The sequence below is a fragment of the Colossoma macropomum genome, unplaced genomic scaffold (genome assembly GCF_904425465.1).
Source record: "Colossoma macropomum unplaced genomic scaffold, Colossoma_macropomum, whole genome shotgun sequence".
In the NCBI taxonomy this organism is placed as follows: Eukaryota; Metazoa; Chordata; class Actinopteri; order Characiformes; family Serrasalmidae; genus Colossoma; species Colossoma macropomum.
Window position 1 is genome coordinate 23329964 of NW_023494790.1, and position 17761 is coordinate 23347724.

Sequence of the window (17761 nt, forward strand, 5' to 3'; positions counted from 1 at the left end):
GGAGGTATGTTGTTAAGAAATCAGTCCTTCCTGTGAGTCATTGCTGTACAATTGTGTCAGTATCTATATGAGAAGATCAAAGATTTTGAGAACCTGCACCATAGAGACCTACCCCTGCTCCCCACCTGTAATTATGCCACTGCTTCTCTGTAACGTTAATGCAAGCAGGTCTATCCTCAATTTGTACATTTTCTAAATGTATCTGTATCAGCATTGGCATCAATAGCATGTAAAAGAAAAATGTTCTTTATTGTGTAAATTTAGCATTCCAACGTACACATTATTGGAATATCTGATTAAGTAAACAAATTCTAAGATGAGTTTGTTTGTATACTTGAATAACATCAACCACCACTAACAGGTGCATGTTTAGATCTGGCCAATGGCGTGCTAAGGGGTAATCTCCATTACCCTCGTCAAACCTTATGTGATGCGGCTCTGATCTGAAAAGCCACCGTTGCTGACTTCATTCTGTGATGACTATAAGGCACTTTTTACGCAGTTGGGGTCAGTTTGTCCAGTCTGCTCATACAATGAGTCACAGTGAGCCTAAAAACTCTCTCTTCATACCGATTTCTCAGAGCAGACTGCAACAGTAAGCAGAACTGAAGAAGAAACGAGAATGAAAACTTAAAACACTGCAGCAAAAACTTCCCGTCCTTAAATAAAATAAGCTTACTGATGAAATATGAGAAGTGATCATATGATACATTACAGCTGACATTACATAGAAGCACAGCCCAACAGACATCACCACAATAAACAGCAACCGGCTTCAAGGAAAATGTTATTGCTCAAAGGTCAATTGAAACCTAATAAGAATACTCTCTTCACAGGCATGAATTCACATTACTGCCTTTTAATGTATAAAAAGTACAAGAGTGACATCCCCTTACATATATTGATGAGCCCCTTTACATGAAAAATATTCCATTATGAAAAAAAGTAAAAGGTGTACCTAATGGAATGTAATCCTGGCAAGGTCAGTGGAACATTTCATAGAGCTAAAAGTGTATTCAGTGGTGTCAAATGTCTGCTATCATTGGTGGACAGTGTGACCGTGGCCCTATGAGGGTGAGGATAGTACAGTGTGTGTGTGTGTGTGTGTGTGTGTGTGTGTGTGTGGTAACATTCTTCCGGGCTTAAGCAAGGTAGGCACATCCATTACAGAGTTGTGAAAATGTTTTTCTGACAGTGTTTTTAATCTGCTTGTTTATATACTCAAGTATCATAATGACTTCCTGCAACCGATTTTAACTCTTCTCTAGTTCTCCGCCTGCCAGAAGGAGACTGTAAAACCCTAAGCTAAGATTGAGTGTAGCCTGTCTTCTGAAGATGTATTCTGATTTGTGCTCCCCTACCTGTCACACACCAAATCAATAATCAATATAAAGGAATGAAAGAGTAAAGAAACAAAAGGAAAAAAATTTTCTAATTTCAATGTACACTAACGTGTAACAAGAATTTAATACAAGTAATTTTGGTCAATTTCTATTAGTCCATTCATAATTACACAGTGTACATGGCATTTTCAACTAGTGTAAAACAATAAAAAATGGAAAAAAAAATAAATAAATAAAACAGTTACAAGTAGGAGTTCAGCAGTTCAGCTCTGGTCGAGGTATCTACACAAAGGAGTCTCTGACAATAGTGAACAAGCTCTGAATGCAAAGCACTCATCTTAAATATAGATTTTTTTCTATTGCAACAGCAGTGAGAGTAGCACAGACTGTAAACTGTAATCCATTTAGATACAATGACACCATACCACCACACTGTAAAGCCTGAAGTAGCTGTTGTAAGTTGTCAGCTGGCAGGGTAATGCACTTGGCTTGCTGAGGCAGCCAGTCTGAGTGCAAGCTGCATAGAGCAGATGTCCAGAACACCAAAACAGACATTTTATAGGTGGAGCCTGGCACAGATTCTTTAAAAGTAAAAGATTCACACAGACCTGGTGCCAGAATAACTTCTACACTGAGAGGTTGTCAGGACACATTTTACTCATTATCAAACGCACAATGTCCTGAAATCAGGATAAAGCGTTTTTCTACCTAATCCTACCTAATCAATAGCTTACAATACAATTTAAAGACTGTGTGCACATCAACAAACTTCAAATAAACCCAACCAGCACTGCATCACCCTTCACTATCTGCTCGCAAAACTGTTAAACCAGTGAAGACAACATAACTCAGTTAAAATAACACAGATGTAAGTAAGAGAAATCAGACAGACGAGATGTAACGTAACAGAAAAGTAGAAGAAAAACAGAAAAGAAGAAGAACAGCACCAGCAAACTTAACATTCTAAACCATCAAGCATCTTACGCTAAAGTGTACTGCCTGGGTGGCTGTGAAAAACGTTTATGGACCTTTAATATCTTTCCTTTGATGACCTAGTAAGTAGACAATTGTTTTCACTTTTCACATAGCCCGCCTAAAGCTATTGTAAAAGCTTTTTCTGTAATTCCCAGATGACGACAATGACACTGACACAGCTACTTTTCTTGGCACAAGCTAACTTTTTATTTGTGTTTTGGAGGACTATAAAAACAAGGTAGGGCTTGGATTGGATGACCTCACACTTTCAGAAATGATGCAGAGGGGGTTAATTTACTGATCACAACACATATACATAAAACATGTAAGATCTCTTATTTTTTATATCTAATACCAACAAATCTTGTGTATATTTTAAGTAATTTATTGTCTCCCCACCTTTCTCTCAGTCTTCCTGAGTGCTGGTACTTTATGCCCTTGTATTACAAACCTGCTTGTTTTGATTGTGCTATTTTATTCCGTTATGCTTCTCAGAATTGTGCCAAAGGAAGGGAAACTTACTATTTAATCAGTTTTTTGTGTTTTGAATATAACAGTCTTACGTTTTTGTTATCTATCAATACCGTGTGTGAGACCAATAGAAAGTAAAAAAAAGTATAACAGCAGGCTGCCCACAAGCTGCACCTCATTGTCTTGAAATGGTGAGTTAAACAACACAATTTACCAAAAGGACAATTTTTTTTAACACTGTACATTTGATCTTGACGTCCAACAACTGTAGAAATCCTTTTATCACAATAGAAAGTGGTCCCCATAAAGGTAGTGGCTTTTTCTTAAAGCTTTATTTTCACACGCAGACCAATGACAACCCTCTCTCTTTCCAACATACAATACTTCCATAAGCTATGGACACTGTTCATCACCACGGCAACAACACTAGGCTGATATAACATTCTGTCAGATAGAGTAGTTCAACTGTGAAGATACAAAGACCATCAATATTTATTCCAGTCAATGTTACATATGAATGTACTCTTCAAAAGCAAAGTCTAAGTAGGAATTAATTTGAAGAAAAAGAAAAAAAGACTGATCACATACCGACAAACACACACACACATACATTTTGAATAAAGACAGACCCACCTGCAGGTGCAGCTGGACGAACTGTGGGACACATGAATGCCTGAAAGCTGGAAGCACAAAGTTCGCTCACCGTCCCCATTTCCAATAACGGTCTGACTCTGACCTCACTTCAGAGAACGTATAAAGACAACTAGCTTTGGAGAAGTGAGCGTGTGTCTTTGAGAAATAGAGAGAGAAATAGAGAAAGAAAGCGCAGGACCCTCGTTCAGCTTCCTCTTTTTTGTCTTCTTTAAGCAGGATGGGGAAGTTGTGCAGAATGGATTCTAATGCGTGATTCCTCTTCAGGTGGAGTTGTTGCTTTTAAATGAAAGCGCTCTCAGAGCTGTGGAGCTTTTCGAAATGCGCGGAGCTGCTCTCTCGCTCTCTCTCTTCTCCAAAACCCCCTCCACACTGGTGTGTGCGCGCTGTCTGTCACAGCCTCTCACACACTCTCCCTATCTGACTCTGTTTGTGCCTCCTCTCCTCCCTCTCAATAACTCCATCTCTCTCTTCCTTCTCTTCACTGACACGTTCTCTCTTTATTCCTCACACACAGCTCTTCTCTTTCTAACTCTCTCTCTCTCACTCTCTCTTTTTCCCCTGTGTTTCTGTTTGCACTGAGCTCTATTGTTAAGTCCCTGCTCTTGCCCTGAAATAGTCTCAGAGCAGATAGGTTTCATACACACATGCACAGGCTCATTAACACTTTTCAAGATACCTCCTCACTCACGCCCACATAAGGCACACAGGCCAGTTTAGTCAGCGCACAACAACATAGCTGGCATCTAAGTAATGCAAGGCTACAGACCTAAATATATACAGAGGTAATCACAAGGAGGGAAACCTCTTACTGTACATACGCAGTAAGACACACACGCATACATACATACATACGTATACAGCTCTAACGGCCTCCCTTCTTCTGGGAAGGCTGTCCATAAGATTTTGTCGTGTGGGAAAAGAGCATTTGTGAAGTCAGGCACTGACGTGATGTTGGATGAGAAGGTCTGGTTCAAAATAGATGTTGCTGTTAATCCCAAATGTGTTCACTGGGGTTGAGGTCAGTGCTATATGCAGACCCCTGGAGGTCCTCTGCACCAAACTCATCTAACCATGTCTTTATGGACCCTACTTTGTGCACAGGGGCACAAACAGTCATGCTGGAACAGAAAAGGGCCTTCCCTATACTGTTGCTACAATGTCGGAAGCATGTAATTGTCTAAAATGTCTTTGTATGCTGACAAATTAACATGACCCTTTACTGGATCTAAGAAGGCTAGCCCAAACTTTGAAAAACAGCTCCAGACCATTAATCCTCTTCCACCAAACTTTACTGTTGACACTATGCATTCTGGTAGGCAACACTCTCCTGGTATCTGCCAAATTCAGATTCATCCATCAGACTGCCAACTAGTGACACGTGAACATGTTTCCACTGCTCCAGAGTCCAGTGACGGTGTCCTTCACACCACTCCAGCCAAAACTTGGCACAGCATCTAGTGATCACGGGCTTGTGTGTAGCTGCTCAGCCATTAAAAACTAACTTCATAAAGATCACAATGTGTGTTTCTTGTGCTGATATTGCAGTTTAGAACTCTGCAGTGAGCGATGCAAGAAAGGATAGACAATATTTTACACGCTACATGCTTCAACACTCAGTCTCGCTCTGTGAGTTTGCAGGGCTGTTGCTTTGTGGCTGAGCTGTTGCTGCTTCTTAGACACTTCTATTTCACTACATTAGCACTTACAGTGGACCAGGGCAGATCTAGCAGGGCAGACATTTCACAAATTGAACTGTGACAAAGGTGACATCCTATGACAGTGCTGAGTTATAGTCACTAAGCTCTTCAGTACAACACATTCTACTGTCAGTGTTTGTCAATGGAAACTGCAAGGCTATGTTACTGATTTTATATACCTAATATATATATATATATATGTATAATAATATAATGGTTGAATGGTTGAAAAAACAGGCAATGTGTTCAAAACCAGGAGAAGCATCACAGCTCACTGTAATGAAATTGTAGCATTACCCTAAACAGTGTACAGCTACTGCAGATTCCAAAAAACATACATTAATTTAAAAATATGAATAAAACATGACATAAAAATTCTAAAAATAACTCCAGAACACAACTAAAAACAAGCACACATATGTCTTTACCACAATGTAAAAACTGTTAATCAGTTCAACATAAAAAAACAAGCGGCTGAAGTAGTTCTATTCAAATAAAAGAAAATACTTGTTACCATCAAATTATTTTAAAGCTCTATTTTTTAAAATTACTTTTAGCAGTTGCAGTTAATCTTGAAATCTTGCTTCTTATTCTTATTACTGTACAGGCACCTGTATGTAACTGCTGAACCATTTAGGGTGGAATGCAGAATTCAAATAAGAAGCCAGCTTCATTAGACCCACGTTCCTTATCACATCAAACAATCAGGTGTTTGTAGCAAAAATCTGCCAGTTGGGATCTTGGTCAATTTTGTTTGTGCATCCCTAGTGCATGTGTCTGAATACACACGTTCATAAGTTTCATCTTCTGGCCTATCTTAACTCATTAATGTCCATATTTTATATTTTACATTTTCTCTAATGTTCTCTAAGCTTGCCTGAGCACAAATGTGAAGAATGAAACCAATTCATCCAGGTGGCTAAAACGTGATGTTTATCTCCTATTTCACATCATATAAAATCTAGTTCAAATTTGATTGCGTACAAAAGTATGAGTATGACATATAATCAGAAAATATGTATTGTGAACTGATGTTCATCAAGTACAACACCACATTTCCTCACCTTAAATCAATCAGAACAAGTTCTGTTTTTTTTCCACAGATAGCACAGACTGGAACAGTATAGTTCAGCTGTTCACGTCAGCATTACGCAACAGGCACCACACTCAAGAACAATAACACAGTGCACAGGCGTGTGTATTGCCAGCTTTACTGATAGCGACTTACAGATGGTCATTTACTCTGGAATGATTACTGGTAGACTTGTAAAAACTACAGACATTGCAGTACTAGACTAAATTCACTTAAATTACAGTACCTCTCCAGGAAAAACTTGAATGAAGCTTGAATGTCAACCATTCCAACTTTAGTATTATACCTAAGGAAATCATTCTGATGATCTCTAAGTATTTTTTTTGTTTTGATAGTTTTGATACAACATATTATTATTGTAAGTGTAATCCCAAAGAAACACATGAAGCAGTGCTGAAAGTGTGTGGTTAGGAAACTCGTATGAGATAGATATGTGAGCTCCTGCAGGAAAACCCACCCAGAACTTTCCAGATCCCTCCTAAATGTTCCCTCCTAAACTAAATTTTATCTGCTACCACTCATGCAGTGGGTCACTCCCTTCCTACTCTTTCATCCCACACTCGTGCTGCAACCTATTACTCCAACCACAACAAACAATGTGGCTATATATATATATATATATGTATATATGTGTGTAGTTCCGATAGAGACAGTGGTCTAGGTTTTATTTATTTCATCGTTTTAACAAAGGTGTCAGTGATGGTTCTGCCTTTTACATTTACAACAGGAGCACACTAAAGCAGGTCAGCATTTGGTGACATATTTACACTCAGTAACTGTCCACTCAAACAAGTAACTCCGTCTGTTTTTATCATTCTCTCATTTGCTCTCTCCCAGGCAGAAACCAGTCCAGTGCAGTTTGCAGTGATCTGCTCCTTCACACATCACAAATATTCTCCACATTTTCACCTTTTCTAAATGCCCACTTGAGCTACGGCGGCACATAATAGGCAGGAAAGGAGAACAATGCAAGAAAATGAAATGAACTCTGGAGTGAAATGTCAGCCAGCAGGGCTCTGTATAAACACAGGCTTCTCATCAGGACTTGTGGAGCTGAAACATTATTTCACAGTTCTGACCATGATACTGGGTTACAATATAATCACATTACTTTGTAGCAGGCCCTTAGGTAATGCAGGAATATTTTGTTACATGGCAAATGTAACTTCAAAAGTAATTACAGTAACTATAAAAGGTAGGAGTTTGACTAACAAAAAGTTATTTGCTGCAAGTATTCCTGAATATACATCCTAATACGCTACATTAATATATACTTTAGAAGTCAATGAACAAAGTTTTAAAAAACAAATGAGTTTGCAAACACTGTAATAACAGTTAGGCTGAAGGGAGAAACAGTGTCAGGACTTTTTTTTTTTAAGTATCCACATAACAGCACTGAACCAAAGGGCCCATAAACCTCCTCCCAGAGTCAGCAAGCTCCTGTCAGTGTTATATGTGACTTTGTTTTGCTTTCTCCACAATACGCCTCGTGAGAGGGCGAAACTGAAAGGCGAGGATCTATTGGAGCAGAATAATGCCCAGATGCTTTAAGTTGTTTTCATTTGTTCTGAAAATTTATTATTAGACATTAGACCATCTGTTTTACCAACTCATTTTCAACTGTGTGCCGTGTTGTGCACTTAATAAACAGGTTTTTCACTGGGGTTTTGAAAATAACTTAGAGATTAAAGGACATGTTTGGCATTTTTGATTTAAATAGTATTACTTGCATACATTGTGTGCATTAAATACACTTAGACACTTTAAATGATAAATGAGCCATTATTTATATGCTTTATATTTTACAGTATACTAATAAAAATAATAATAAAAAAAAAACTTCAATAAATGTTCCTCACAAGCACAAAGTTTTTGCTTATTTATTTATTTTTTTTAAGAACAATCCATTGAATGGTACTTAAGGGAACCAAAAATGGTTCTTCAATGGCGATACTTGGCAGCACTATTATTTTCAAGAGTGCAGATGTTAGTGGAGTACAGGTGCACATGTGAAAAGTGTCCTAAAACCTTACTAACATGTCTGTTTTAAAACTTCAAAGCTCCTCCATGATTCATATCTGAAGAGTATATAAGAGGTGTTTATGTAATACATTCAGAGGACAGCCCACAAGAAATGTAATACATTCCCTCAGCAGGCACTTGGCTGTGGTTGAACAACAATGGCAGACCATGCAACCGTTGTTTAAGATCTTAAGGTTTACTATCTGCTTTGACAGATAGTATCCTTTGAAAACAAGAACCAATAAGATTCTATACACAGACCGAAGTGTTAATCCCAGACCACCAGTGCCGGTGGGCCAGCACACTGAAAATGTCATTTGCCCTTATGGGGTCACAAATATTGCTGCCTTCAGACAATCTAGTTTTTCTATTGCCACGGGCCTCACAGCATCGGCTGATTTTTATCGACCACTTGGTGCAGAAATATGAAGGAGGCCTCAGGGACATGACTTTAACATCGTTGTAAAGTAGCAGTGAAGTTCTGCACCTGGAGGCCAGAAAAGAACTATCAAGGCCTTCTGACCTATCAGCAACATGCACTCAAACATATTCACATACAATAGAATGAGATAGTAATATTGCAAGTATGCAGTTCTGACTAAAAGGAAGTTTGCTATTTAATTGAGGTCTTGACTCAAAAGGGAAATTCCATTGATTTCTCAAAATTTTTTACACAATTCAGTCATTCAGAGTGGTTTGATGTGAAATAGTGAGTTGTACAGAAACTTAATGCGTCAGCTTTCTTTACAATAGAGGTGATAAGGACCAGAAGTTTCCAAAGTCTCCAACACAAATACAGCCATCTTATTCACTATTCAAAGAAACCAGTGCACCTACACGTTCTATGAGTTTTACATGTAATGTTTATAACGATAAAATAGTGATAAATGCAAAAACTTAGTTTTCTTTGGGGCTTACTTTACCCTACAATGCTCATGGAAAACAAGTTTGAGGGATGAGCTGCATTTTCATCTTAACTGCACAGCTAAACTATACTTATTCGTTGCTAGTCTGCTAATGCACAGACCTGCTTGTTCTCAGGGTACAGATATTTTTTGAAAGCGTTCTTTCTTTGGCCTCCTGCCTGTGTAAAAACAGCATTATAGGTCACTGAAAATAGAGCTTTTGGAAAATGCTCTCAGGGTGGAGATTTTAAATGTGGACAGATGTTTTTGAAAATGCTGACATTTGCTGCTGTTTGATGAGTTGTGAACATGCTTTAAGATCCTGCATCTCTGCCATAGCTGATGGTTTTTTCTGTGTGCTCGGTAATATCAAACTTGAATACATGATGTTACCGACCATACAAACTAATTTTCTTATCCTTGCTTTATCATTAGAGGAGAAATGATCTGAACAACAAAGCTAAGTTCTTAATAGCACTTACTGAAAGTATGGAGACATTCTGTAAAACTGTGGTACTTCCCTTTAAGTCTTTTATCTAGACAGAATTTACACAGAATGTAATGTGTGCATCAGACATACCAAAAGTCTGTTAAAACTGAAACTGACCATGTTTTGAAAGCAGCAAGTGTTTGAGCTAGTTATCTGCATCATCGTGACTATTTCTGTTGATTGTTGCCGGTTGGCTGGTTGCTATCTTTGAGTCGCTGCCCACATGTGTGGAGGGCTGCTGTTTCAATCACCGCCTGATCATAATAACATCACACTTTTGAAGTTATTTCTCTTTCTGTGGCTTAAGCATAGTGCAGGGACTATCAGCAAGAAGGAAAGATTAAGAGGAAGGGAAGGAAGAGAAATCTGAAGACTGAATTCAAAGCATGTAAATGAACAACTAGCAGCAGGAAAACTAATGATATGGGTTGGAGTGATAGAGGTTTGTCACTACTGACAGAAAATGAAAACAGACGGTGCAATGCAGCACACACCATGTTTTACAAATACTATGTGTTGCCAGTTTACTGGTGCACATTGTGGATGGATGACAAACCGTGCAGCAACAGATGGGATACAGTCAGTAATTCTATACCTACAAAGTGCACCTATATGGTAAGTGTACGTGAAAAATGGCCAATGAGTGTAGGTAGGCGTGATTGTGCATGTGTGGTTTTACATTGAATCTAGTGTTTAATTGTTCTCTGATTCTTACTAAGTCAAAACAATGACTAGTAATAACTAATGTTTTCAACATAATGTAATTATTTCAACATTATAAATAATTATTTTGAAAAAATAAGACATTATTTTGACATAATACACAGCACACACATGAAGTAACAAAGTAACAAGTAGCTTTAGAAATGCAGGGACTGCAGAGCCAAAAGAGTTTCAATACATTATTTATTTTAATAATTTCCTTCCAGTATTTTGGGTTTTAAGTGGAAACTCTAGTGGGTGTCGTTAATGGTGGGCCTCTTAAGCCCTGAATGTTTTGATGACAGCTCTGAATGATTTTTTCCCATCTCAGGTTTATTAAAACCTTTACAACTACCATTACTTTAGAAGTTTACACCACAGCACCCACTGTATCCACAGGCCCCTCCCCTAAGACCCCCTCCACGATTAGACATGGACATAGGTGATTTTTTTTCTCAGAATCTGTTTTAAATGAAAGCTGAGGTTGTAGAAGAAGAGCAAATATTCATTCAAGTTAGCCAGCTAGGTAGGCATTAATTTGCTAGTAAAATACTTTAAATTCGACTGAGCTTAACCTTAGATGTTCTTTGTTAATTCACCCTACTAACATGCATCTTCACAACATTAACTGCCTATCACTGCACGCTGCTACGATTAAGTAACCTGGTTAAAAAGATACTTGATAGTGAACGTTATAACGTTAGCCAAGCTAGCCATGGACAGAGAAAAAAAAATCAAGAGCCATTCATTGTTGTCCGTTCACATCTCGTTGAATATTTATCCCACATAAAGTATGTGTTAATGTAAGCTAAACTAGCTAAGTGTATTATAATTAATATAATGTAAGCATTCTTCCCTTCATGCTCTTATAACAGTACACAACTTGGTCGAAGATTGATGGTTTATCCTTAGGTAACATTACTGAAATAGTATCTGAGATGATAGAGAATGTAGACACGATGGCAGAGGAAAAACACAGAAATACGACAAGGACGAAAAAACAGCTGAAGCAGAAGAAAAGGAAGTGGAAGAGAAACAGACAACACCCCAAAGAAGATGGTGGAGAGAGAGAGAGAGAGAGAGAGAGAGAGACTCAAGACTCAAGAGAGCTCAAACGTGGAAAAAAAATAGTTGGACTGTGTATTTGTGAGTGAATCTGCTTTACTGCTGATACTGAATGGCATGAATCACTCAGCAGCACACTAAAAACATGGCCTAAATAAACACTCATTTTTAGATATGAATGTTATTTTAATTACAGAACATGTAGACTTCAAAAATGCTAACAGTGATCCTCATTCCCTGTTTCATTTCAAGGTTACACTTTCTTGCTGTGAGGTTTTTTGCTGCACAAAGTCTAGGGTCTTCATTTGTCTTTTGTCTTTTGTCTCAAACTGCCTGTAAATAAATAAAATGAATGAATGAATGAATGAATGAATGAACGAACGAACTCTTCTCCATACAATGATGATCCAAAGGATACAATGATCACCACACGCCACCCTACAAAAGTGCAAAAGACCAGTGGCCGCCACTTTGACCTTACTATGGGCACTAAAGGGCTGTGGTACTTATTTAGTAAGCCATAACAGCCACTTGTTAACACCAAAAGAGGGTTTGCAATAGTGCAAAACGTTAGTAGGTCTGACCAGTAGGGTACTAACTAAAGGTTATTTCCGGTGCAAGTTTGCAGCTATTTGCTTTTACAAAGATGTAACTCTTGTCACACAGCGATATGAAAATGTGTAAGAGCACTGCTGCGTGTGAAAGCGAGCAGGGGTCATCGTCTAGAGACACATCATTATCTGCCATATTTTCTCTCATGTCCCCAGTCCAGTAACCTCATCAGTTCACACAGCAGGGAGTGACAGCATCCAGACAAGTCGCCTGCTTCTCAGAGAATACAGAATAAAGACAGCACATCAAAAAAATACGCTAATGTCCGTCCTTCACTTATGAGTATCACAGAAACCCCTACATGCCATAGAATGTACAGCACATAGGATTTCTCTCTCTGGCCTTTACTACCCACTTCATTACTCATTCAAGTACAAAACTCTCATGTAAACAGTACGTGGGCTATATTCACTACAAGAGGCTCTTAGAGACTCTCAGTGACCCAAACACTCTAACCCCTATTCCCTGCTACAGACCCACAGTCTCCATGCCAACCGGTCAAACCTGACATATCTGCCTCTCAGTCTCTGCGTGTCTTTCTATATTTCTATCTATCCATTCATCATCCATCCATACTCCACAATTCATTGATTGAGTCCACAATTAGTACAGTATTAATATGCAATGCGTTCTCACTGTATGATAAGGTATTTATATTTTTATCAACAGTTCAACCACACTACAGTTTTGTGGAGTAGAGCTCCCCCTACTGAGTATTCTGACCAAGTACAAGATTTGCTGATGCCTGTAAATCAACATTTTAGGGCATTTGCTGTCCCTGTAGCAGACCCAACCAAAGTAGTACGATAATAAACTCAAAATGTACATCAATGTCCGTTGTAACAAAAGCAATACATTCATATACAAAAGTTTGAAAACAACTACATGTTTTGTAAATATGAGCGTGTTCTGCAAACTTGAGTGCACAATGTTTATGTTTTGCTGAGTTTAATATACTGGAAAAACTAAAACATACAATATTAAATGTACCATGACTTACATTGGCCATATTTTATGTTTTTCACTTGTTTAATTTTTTCCCAAATATATTAAATTTGGCAAATAAACAGTAATTGTGCATTAAAATGTGCAGACGTGTGTTCTCTGTAGAGGATGTGTTAACTTATTTTCACTTAGAAAAACCAACACAGCATGTAATTTGACCAGGGCAAATTTTGCACATGACTGTACAAATAAATCTGCATTTAAGTGAAAAGCATCTGAGTTTGAAAAAGGTCACATTAAACAACACCGCCACTGACGAGAAGGAGCAGAGCAGGAGGAGTGAAGTGAGTTGACGGATGGCTGAAGGAGGTGAAATGAGGACAGGCTCAGAGGTTTCCTGTGCGGCTTTTCTCCTTCCTGGATGCGACACATTGCCACGTCTGCAGCTGCAACCGTGGCAGTGCTGAGAGACCTCAGTCACCTGCATGTGCACATGCACAACCACACATAAAAAATCTGAGGTGCCTAAAGTTTTCTCGTTGTCCTTGTGGACTGCCACACTACAAACTCATATTATCTCTTTTAGAAAAACCTAGTTTAACTGTTATACATCTTTCAAAGCCTGAATAAATGTAAGAAAAGAGAATTAAAGTTCAGCATGTTTAAAAGGTCACTTGTACTGCATCAACATGTATAAAATTTCAGGGAAAGTTTGGACAAAAAGGGTTAAAGATAAAAATTCATCATCATGGAAACATTTGAACCCTGTCTCAAGGTCTGTTTGGTTTATGAACATTAATACCAACATAGCGCTAATAGCAATAATTCTGTAAGTTATGATAAGAGCTGTGGCAGTAGTAAGGTTCCACCACAACCACCAGGTTACAGTTTTAAACCCCTTTATGGTAGAATAAATTATAACAGAGCTGCAGATTCTGGTATTCTGCACCACTGAGTGAGGCAAATACAGTGTCCATGCATATTTTCTCAGTATAGCTTAATATATACAATAACCAGCCACCTCATTAAGTACACCTACTTGTGTCTACACTCATTGTCCATTTTATCAGCTTTACTTACCATATAGATGCACTTTGTAGTTCTACAATTACAGACTGTAGTCCATCTGTTTCACTTTGTTAGCCCCTTTTTTTCTTGTTTTTCAATGGTCAGGACCCCCACATGACCACCACAGAACAGGTATTATTTGGGTGGTGGGTCATTCTCAGCACTGCAGTGACACTGACATGGTGGTGACATGTTAATGTGTGTTGCGCTGGTACGAGTGGATCAGACACAGCAGTACTGATGGAATTTTTAAACACTCCACTCACTGTCCACTTAGACATGCATACCTTGTTGGTTCACTTTGTAGATGTAAAGTTAAAAATCTGTTACTACACAGTTTGTGTTAGTCCTTCACCATAATCCTCTAGTCCTTCATCAGCGGTCACAGGACGCTGATGGCTGGATATTTTTGGTTGGTGGACTAATCTTAGCCCAGCAGTGACACTGAGGCATTTAAAAACTCAAGCAGCACTGCTGTGTCTGATCCACTTATACCAACACAACACACACAAACATGTCACCACCACATCAGTATCACTGCAGTGCTGAGAATGACCTACCACCCAAATAATACCTGCTTGGAATAAAACCTCTTTGCATTAACTTATATTAACAGTTATCAACGTTTTTGCCTTCCCCTGTAATGTTTACACTCTTGGGTGTTTTTGGACATTGACATTATGAAAACCCAAGCTTCAAAAGAACATTAGATATTATCACTATCCTGCTTAAAAAAAGTTGGATCATTCTGTAACTACTATAATTTATTTGGTAAACATCAAGACTTCAGTCTGTTCAGTCCAAGTAGAATCAATATTTTGCAACTTCCTTGTGTTGTAGTTTAAGGCAGCAGCATCCAATCTTATCTGCCAAGGTCCAGTGTGGCTGCAGGTTTTCATTTCAAACAAACTGATGGATTAAATTAGTAGAATCAGTTGTGTTTCTGCTCGCTTGGAATTAAAACTTGCAGCTGCAACGGCCCTTAGCAGATAAGACTGGACGTGGTTTTTATTTTTAATCCACAAATGTCTATAGGGCAAATATGCAAAAGTTTGAAAACCCCAGTCAAATTACATGCTTTGTTGATTTTTTAAGTGAAAATAACATCCTGTAACACAGTGCAAAATGTTTAAAATAATAATAATAATAATATTAATAATAATAATAACAAATATAAAATGTGCTATAACCTTCACAGTCCACATTTTGTTTCATTTTTTTCCAATATATTAAATTCAGCAAGTAAACAGTAAATGTGTGTTAAAATATTCACAAGTGTGTTCTCTGTGTGTTAATTTATGTTCTCTTAGAAAATCAACAAAATGTCATGTTACCTAAAGTGCCCAAATTTTTGCATAAGACTGCATATATAAGTGTAGCTTATATCACAATAGGGTGATACTGAAAAGTCGATAACCAGTTTGCAGTAACAACATATGTTTACACTGTCCTAGTCTGTATATTGTTCACAAACATATACAATATATTAATAAGTATAAAGTCTGTAAAAATAGCACTGCAGCTGCTTCATTCACATCTACAGAAAATAAACAGCCTGATAAAAACAGCACTGCAGTTTTTATCTAAAACTAGCTTTGTGATGTTACCAATGTATTTACGTATGTCCACATATTCAGTCTACTGCAGTTTAGCTCTGCATGTTCACATTGTGTTTCAGCCTGGACTCATTTTTAAATGAGGCACTTCACAGGGGAACCTATCAGAACAGAGACATGGTAACAAAAAACAGCCTGTTTAATGTAAGAGGTTGAAAATGTTCATATAAAATTAATTATCACTGTTTTCAGTACACAAACACATGTAGATATGATAAGAGAACTTCAGGGAAAGTAATAAAATATAAGAAAAATTTAGAATATAGATCTGTGCATTTGTATATCATATGTAGTACGCTCCATAACATTCAACTGATTCACATCTATCAGGGTTTAAGGGTTAAAACTGTGCTATAAAGTCTGAGACTTTGTAAAGTATGACAACTAAAGCCTAAAATGTATATTCATTTTACGTTGAAAGGTTTTAAAGGACACAGACATCCATCAGGGGATTCTCAAGGTTTTATCTGAGTTGTAAAACATGAATACTGGAAACAGTAATTGCACTCATTAAGTCTATCAAACAGAGTCAAAACATAATTGTCACAGTTATAATACACTGTGCAGTGGTTTGTAATGAAAAGGAGCTCAGTATGTGATTACAGTAAATTACACTTGGCCCAGTAGTGAGGTATCAGGTGTTGCTGGTATGTGTGAAGTGGAAGTGGGTGGAGTGCTTTGAGTTCCTGTTGTTGAAATACTTTGAAATGTTTTCTTTTTTCCTGTCTGTCTGCCTCATATAAATTCAATTTAAAACACATTTAACAATTTATCCTTACTATGATTCTGACACATAAGACTATCAAATCGCTCCACAATATTTCCATTACATACAAAAAAACAAACACACAGAAAGCAGTGCATGTGCCTCGGTAGACATCTCAGACAGGAAATCCTGTTATACCATTTCTGCTCGTCTAACACTTCATGAAGGCACTACATAACATACACTACAAAAGAATTAGGTCACCCCAAACAACATTTGCAAACAATGTTTCAGCATTTTTATATGGAAAAATGACAAGGCACAGAAAACACTCAGTTCTGTGCACTATACTACATACAGAAATATATGCCTATAGACTTTCCCCCCTCTCTCTCTCTCTCTCTCTCTCTCTCTCTCTGTGTGTGTGTGTGTGTGTGTGTGCCACACAGATACACAGCCAAAACTGATAAAGGACAATGACTTCAAAAGTGCACAATAAAACAAGAAAAGGCAAGATAATATGACAGGCCTTGGTAAAACAGACACACAGCCTGAACAGAAAAGAACCCATATTTTACAGTCTGTTATGACCCAAACTGACTGAAAAGAGTCCACAGAAAGCCAGTGAAAACATGAGACTATGAGCCTACATGAACATTAAATCACACCATCACAGTCAACGTATAATCTATGCAATGTATTAGCTATTCTAGATTTTGGTGTTGTTAGCTCCTGCAGGCTAACTAAAGTAAACCATATATTTGACCATTTACCACTTTAGTTAGCCTGCATTATTTATTCTAGATTCTGGTGTTGTTGTCGCCTGCAGGCTAACTAAAGTAAAGTGTCAGTGTTATATGTGGTAACGTGTCAAATATGTGGTTAACGCTAGTATTAGGAAATGTAGTCTCTCTGTTACAAACATGCTAAACAGCCAAGCTAAAGACCTTTAAGCAAACCATAAGAAAAATATTTACGACATGTCAGGTGTAATTCTACTGTACCAAAGTAAACAGGCTATCAGATTGGCTGACTTGTCTTTAATTAACATTAAGACACAGCCTTGAAACTTTACGTTAGTTGGCGGCCTTCACTAAGTTCGTAGTCCGGTCAGAACAGTATCTGTAAGCCTGCATCTCTTCTCTGCACAGCTCTTCGCCAGTGTGTCTAGACTTAATAATTAATTTACAGAAAAGTCCCGCGTCAGAAGAAAATCAATATCTCGATTTACCGTAAATGTCTGCCTCCATCTTCAGCAGTTCTTTGGCTCAGTTATGTGTTCTTATCCGGTCCGCGCTGTTATGAACATCACTGTTTTGGTCTTTCACTACTTCCATCCCACTCTCTAACACGTGGCCTGTACATCCTCTTTTCATTTAGCTGTTCGCTGAGCAGGT

The 17761-nt window shown here is 37.9% G+C and overlaps 1 protein-coding gene across 2 annotated transcripts in view; it reads right to left on the bottom strand.

The window, feature by feature from the left end:
- The window catches only part of cyth1b (cytohesin 1b), a 72473-nt gene extending 54712 nt beyond the window's left edge, over nt 1–17761 (bottom strand). The window contains exon 1 of one of the 2 annotated variants that reach the window (XM_036572614.1): nt 3423–3444. Coding sequence is in view for 1 of the 2 variants with exons in the window: in XM_036572616.1 (XP_036428509.1) it covers nt 17596–17614 (19 nt within the window). In the remaining variant the exon portion in view is untranslated. Of the gene's footprint in view, nt 1–3422; nt 3445–17595 lie in introns of those variants that run through there. The other variant, XM_036572616.1, reaches the window with a different exon arrangement.